The sequence below is a fragment of the Echinococcus granulosus genome (assembly GCF_000524195.1).
Source record: "Echinococcus granulosus chromosome Unknown EG_S00196, whole genome shotgun sequence".
Lineage (NCBI taxonomy): Eukaryota > Metazoa > Platyhelminthes > Cestoda > Cyclophyllidea > Taeniidae > Echinococcus > Echinococcus granulosus.
In genome coordinates this window covers 44438-50833 of record NW_020170576.1, presented here as the reverse complement: position 1 = coordinate 50833, position 6396 = coordinate 44438, and the positions used below count along the sequence as shown (strand labels likewise).

Here is a 6396-nt window from a genome sequence, read left to right as displayed (position 1 = left end):
CATCTGTGGAATAGCGCAATATATTTTCTGTTAAAATGGTCCTATTTCAAGGTAAAGCATCACAAGATGGCGGCTTGCTCTCCAATCGCCACATCCAATGCGTGTGGCTTGAAGGCAGCCACAATCTGTGGATGTGCATCCCGTTGTGTGAGACTACCTACGTAATACGGCATGAAATGTCTTTGAAGTAGAGCAAATTTTTTTGATGAATTATTCACCTAAAACAGCACAAATCTTACCAATAACATGGCAAAATTTTCTTTTAATTGGTTTGAAAGTTTCGCATTTTGGAACAATTCACCTATGCATCAATTGCACAGAAGGTGTGCATTGTTCTATCTTCCTCTCTCGCACTCGCTCTTTTTCTCTAAAGTAAATGTGCTCACTAATGCAGAGCCAATGCGATCCCCAAACGTATTTGCTCAGAGAGAAAGCAAAGGGGTCCGTCTACCTTTCATTCGTAGAAAGGTATCGAAGCAGGCTCTGCGTGTATTTGCGGGTGCCAGACGAGGTACTCGAGCCAAGTCATAACAGCAGCTTAAACTTCAGTGAACTGACCAATCAGATGCAGCTGTTAAGAACGCAAGGTCTGAGGCCTTCTAGAATGGTCAGAAATAAGGTGAAAGTTCCAAGCAGGACCGCCTTTGGTGGAGTCAAGAAGACAAAAATATAGCTTTTTATTTCATGCCCATGGATTTCGCTTACTTGGCTGCAATAAAGTTGATTTGGGATAACGAATGCCACGAAAATGCCGTAATGATCCCTCTCAAATTGGATACTTTCGAGATCCAGAAACTGTGCAGTCAGGAGGTAAAGGCTTCAAAACAAGTGTCTGTAGCTGTAAATTCGTCAGTGTGGACGTACACGACTACCGGATGGATGCTGAACCACATCGCCAAGCATCGTTGTGTGTTTTAAGGTCTTAGTTAAATATAGACTTTGGGGTATTGCCTGCCTGATACTGTCTGATCAAGTGGGGCTTAAACAGAGATCCAACTGGTAGTGCTTGTGAAGGAGGTGCCTACAGAGTCTTCTAAAACGCCATATTTGGAGTTTATAGAGGTCTTTATTAGAATTCTACGAAACAGATCAACACACATCAGGGCACCAGTAGGCCACCCGTTTGTGCCCTTCATAGGTATTTCTCCTTGTTTTGCATCCGTGAATTAACGATGGCAGGAAATGGAAATAAACAGACCCCATTTTGTAGCCTTTGGAGAGGGTAATATATGTGCTAGCTCAGTATACCGTTCAGAACTACTTAGTACTTGATGATGAATCACTCACAGATGGAGTTAACCGGCTAAGGTAGAATTTCCTCTCTTCTCAGTAAGTGTTGCAGAGCACCCCACTTTATTGACTAAAGGTGGGTGGGATTAGGCTTTTAGGGCTTTTCTGTGAGGATTAGTTGAGCGGACTGACTCGTGAAAGCTAAGTAAGTAGGGTTCCACTAAGAATGACAGTGTTTGACGTCGTAGAAAAGCGACAGCATAACTCAAACACCTCCTGAGTGGGCTTTGTCATTTTGCAGGTTGAGTCCTCTGTATCGACCTCTACCTCGAAGGGTGGTCTATGAGTTAGTTAGGAAAACAACTAACTGTTAAGGGAAGCGTTTGGGTCTCATCCGCAAGCGTCCAACTGAGTGCAGACGCAACCACAAGAAATAAGGGAAGAAGACGTTAAAATGGATCCTTTAGATCGGCCGACTGAGTTGGAAAAAACTGCATGATAGGAAAGCTTATCCTTTGGGAAGGGGTTCAAACGGGGTATTAAATTAACCTACTTAATAGCAAGATTCTTCTAAATAACCTACAAATCTAATGATTTCCCTTCCTTTAGTCTTCCACAACTAACGAGCCAATCACATTGATTATGCTATTTTTTCACTTTCCCTACCCATTGACACAAATATGTGACGTGTACTCTTTATCTGCTTTTGACAAAAAAAACGTAGAATAAGGCGAAAAAGTGGCAAAGAGGGCATCATTTGTCAAGAAGAAGTACCCAGAACTGGTAACAAAGTTCTGAAACAGCTTGATGCCACAGGAGAAGTTTGGAGTAAATTGTCCCAAAATCAGGATGCCGAAATACAGGAAAAATCCTTCAACGAGTGAATGAGTGGGGTGTGTTGGATACCGATGGGAACAAAGTAATCTGTAGTTCAAAGTTTATGGTCCTTTCAGCTTTGCTAACTCAACCCAATACTACTTATCTCCCAGCCCTTCACTTTAGAAGTACAAACACTTAACACGCTCTCAAAGTTGCCCCTAATCAAACGGAATCCACAAAGATATCCAACAATGACATCTATGCTTCAATGCCTTTAAGTTTTGTCATTCGAAATGCATCAAATCGATGTCAACCGTTTTTAAGTTACTTTGCAAGTTGCATCACATTTGGTTACATTAACTGACAGAATTCGGCTTCTATCACCAACAAATTAGATCTCTCCTCTGTAATGACATACAAAGGAAATACCCAAACCTATGTTACCTATCTCTAAAGAATCAATTTCAGATGGGGCAAATAAATTTAAAACTAGAAGACGCCATCAAAATACGATCATCATCGGCTTGGTCAAATTTGGAAAGTTCCTGCTCCTCCTCTTTCCGACTTTGCACTTAAAAGATGGCCAATTCTTTACAATGGTGCAGGTAATTAGCTTTTGCGGTCAGGCTAACACATTGATGGTGTGACCTCATTTGTGCTCTGTCCATCTAACTTTGATCAAGTAATAAACATTTCCCAGCTGTCACTGCGCCCTAGGCTGTCGCCAGGGATGACTCCACTGGGAAATTTAGGTGTTTAGACGGCCCAACCAAGTAAAGAGCATTTCTAATTTCTCAGATAACACATTCAAGATTTAAGGAAGAAAAAACGCATTTCTGAAAGCTGAATCCTAGAAGAACGACTGTAGAGGTGGGAAACGAATAGACGAAGGCTAAGTCATAGCAAATTACGAGGACTCCTTTGAAGAGGAGCAAAGATTTAATTGAGAACTATGTAAAGTTATGCTAATTCTCTGCTAAAGTTGCGTTGAGCCATTGTCAGTTTTTCATGCAGACAGAGGATTAACCTCAAGTGAAGAAACACCTTTCAGCTGCTTCGTCTACCAGCTACCATTATCACTACTCCTTTCGTATATCATTAACGAGGCTGTTTATATGCTAAAAATTTGTATACCTTATGAAAATGCCTCCTAAATGATCAGACAGTTGTGACATTGAGCCTTCAATATCAGATAATAAAAGTCTCATTTTTTGGTTAATTAAATGAAAGTATCACAGAGTAGATATTGTCAAATAAGACAACTTGTCAGCACGAATGAGAGAGTTGTAATTGCCTGCAGTGTTTCTAAGGTTTGGTAGATGCAGGTGAAGAAGAGGGAGGAAAGGGCAGCAGAAGAGAAGGAAGAAGGGGAGGGTATAAGCATTTACTCAAGTTAATTAGTTGTCCAATAGTATTTCACTTGCTAAGAAGAAGCTAAATATACCTGTTTGTCTTTTCCTTGGGTAATGATTTGCCTATGTGTTTACTGGTGGATAATATTCTCAATGATTGGAGCCCCCTCAATCCTTACCACAAATCAGGAATTTGCCCAGTGGTGTTAACGCGCCTCCGTTGGTAGGCTGCTTAATGACTGTCCAAGTATGATTAAATCCACGCAACTCTACAATATGTAGGCACTATGCATAACGTATTTTCTGTTTAGCCCCAATCATTTAAAAAATTTGAGCCTCTCTAGTCATGACTGCTTCGGTGGCTGGACTGGAAGAAAAGCCGGCCAAGACCCTTACAAACGCACTTACCTAAATCTCAATCTCTTTCGTGTTCGACTTTAGTTATAAAAAAAATATGTTCGCAAAACACTTTGTCGCACAAAATAAGGTCTTTCTGGCACCTAGAGAGGTGAATGCCAGTGCCTTCAATTTAAAAAGAAATGAGACAAGTTCTTTCGCTCCACGATACGTACCTATTGAAAAGGTGGGTAGGTCGACCTACTATCTGTCCAGAGGTACACAAGGCTAACTCAAACGTTGAGTTAATGCGGGTGTGGTGACCAGTTCGGGCAGTGAAAAGATCCGGTCTGTCTTTTATGAACCACACGGTTGCAATTAGCAGATATTCACCTACTGTAAGGGCTGCGCGCAAATTGGTAAAGGGAGAAAATGGGCCATCGCAGATAAGTACTTTGCTGACATCGGGCTTCAAACTACCCAGTTAGTCGATCCCACTCTCAGACGCCATTAAAAAACCTTATTATAGAGTATGAAAGGAGTTGAAGTAATTTATTTTGTCCTTACTTAGTTAGTCACAGGAGAGGAAAGTTGGCGGTGTGATCGCATACCATGAAGGAGCAGAGAGATGCGCAGTTTGAGGCAAAAGAATCGGATGGCATCTAGCCCGAGTTCACATTCGGCATTATAAACAAAATATATTCACTCTATCATTCTATAAATGTCTTGGTAAATTATTTGTCTTTTCAGAAAAATTGACAACTTATCTTTTTTATGCAAAAAAGACGCAAATGTAGGGTTAAAATTTTCACTTAAAAAGGCCAGAAATACTACCACAAACTTACTAGTAACCAAAAATATCACCCGCGGTTAAATTAACACCTCATCACTTCAGGCGGATCAAATGCAAACTGCCCTGCAAACAATGTCGAAAAGATGGACCAATCGCAGGTAAGGCGACAAAAATGGCTGCCAAAACCAACTAGTTTGAAATACAAATTGTGAATGTTGATCCATATTTTACGACCGCTATAAATACGGCATTATATAGTGGACGGGAAGGTAAACATTTGTCATGCTTAAACCCCAATAATTCACAAACAACTTAGTCAGATTCAAAAATCAATGCAATAAAGGGAAAATTGCCTTTTTGTTTTCCTCTAAGCAGTCAATACGTTAATCTAAAATGACTTTTCTACACAATCCGGCGTTGCAATAATATCGGTAAACTTAAGATTCTCAAAATGCAGAGGTTTTGGATAGGAATTCGTCAATTTTACAGGGGTTACTTGTTTAAGTTGCCAATTTCCATCGGAGGATAAAAGTTGTTTAAAAGCGGAGTAAATTTTGATCATAATTTGAGTATCGTATACATAAGTATGGTATGAGTCTGGGTAGTAGAGGTTACTTAAATACAGGCGCTCGAAATATTCAGGCAGCCATGTTTTTGGTCCTTGATCATTGTCGAGATAAGAGACCTTATCTCACCATTAAACCATAAAATTCAGCAAAAAAGTCTGTTCTAGGAGTAAAAGTGTCGACTGCTTTGCAAGACAGATGTTACCAAGGTGACAGACACCAGTACTGAGGACGGACTGTATTACGATGTCCTCTTCTCTCTTCCTTGCCTTCGACAACACGACATGATTAATGACTGAATGAGCAACATAAAGGTTATCTGATTTAGATGTCATTTCACACTATACAACGAAAAGGAAAAACGACTTCTGCATTATAACGTAAAGGCATTAGGAAATTAAACGCACCCTTGGCATTTCTTGTTAAAAAAATACATTGTGCCTCAGAGGAGTTCCACCTGAAATTAAGGACATCGTCATGCATGCTCCTTAAAAAGCAGTGATAAGAAGGTTGGTCAAGCAAAAAGCATCTTTAGCACATCGGCATAGGTTCCCACCTCACCTGTCCTCCGCCTACTTTGGCTAAAAATTAGCAACAAAAAGTGGGGCCTTAACTGACCCTTCCAGCATATTTATGCAGTGCGAGAGCGCAGGGAATCTGTCAATTTAGTGTCTTGCACGGAAAGGTGGATCCGAATGGGCCTCTCTCTTAGAAATGAACAAGCTGATGCAGGTAGAGTCAAGGTGAATGTGCCACTCAGCGCCTTTGCCCACTCCTAGAAATGATTTTGTAAGGCTGAGCATTCAAAGTGACCGCGAAATCGTCTAATTTGGGCTGCCCAAACTGTCAGTTGTGGTGATTTGTGGAACCAAAATACGCTCTCTACTGGCGTCACTAGTGTGTGCTAGATGCAATTTATCTAGTATTTCTGGCTCTAAATGACGCCGTATGGCGTGAAGAGAAGAGATTGGTTGGGTTAGCAAGAATCATCAGATAATAAGTGGTGTCCTTGATTTGAAAAAGAGGTGTCACCTGATCAGTGCTTGATCATCACGTCTACGGGGCTAGATGCTCTTAGATCGGTTCTTATCTAACTTTATTAGAATTCCATTCTTTGAACTCATGAAAATTTTAACGAAGTAATTCTTTTTTCCTTCCTGACAGTAAATGAGTAAAGGGATTAGGTCGTGTCAGAAATGTCGACATTGTCTCATCTTCTTATCCCCACTGGCAATTCCATATCTTAGCCCATACATGCAATATTTAGTTGAGCATCCTGACCCCCTTATCTTTCAGACAC

The 6396-nt window shown here is 40.7% G+C and overlaps 1 protein-coding gene across 1 annotated transcript; it reads left to right on the top strand. All coding sequences in view use genetic code 11, as the record gives it.

The window, feature by feature from the left end:
* Positions 1–690: 690 nt before the first annotated feature.
* Positions 691–1576, top strand: EGR_10175 (hypothetical protein; the record flags this gene model as incomplete). The annotated part of the gene is made up of 2 exons (XM_024499424.1): positions 691–810; positions 1532–1576. 2 exons carry the CDS (start codon positions 691–693, stop codon positions 1574–1576), a joined length of 165 nt encoding a protein of 54 aa, XP_024346163.1.
* Positions 1577–6396: the final 4820 nt, after the last annotated feature.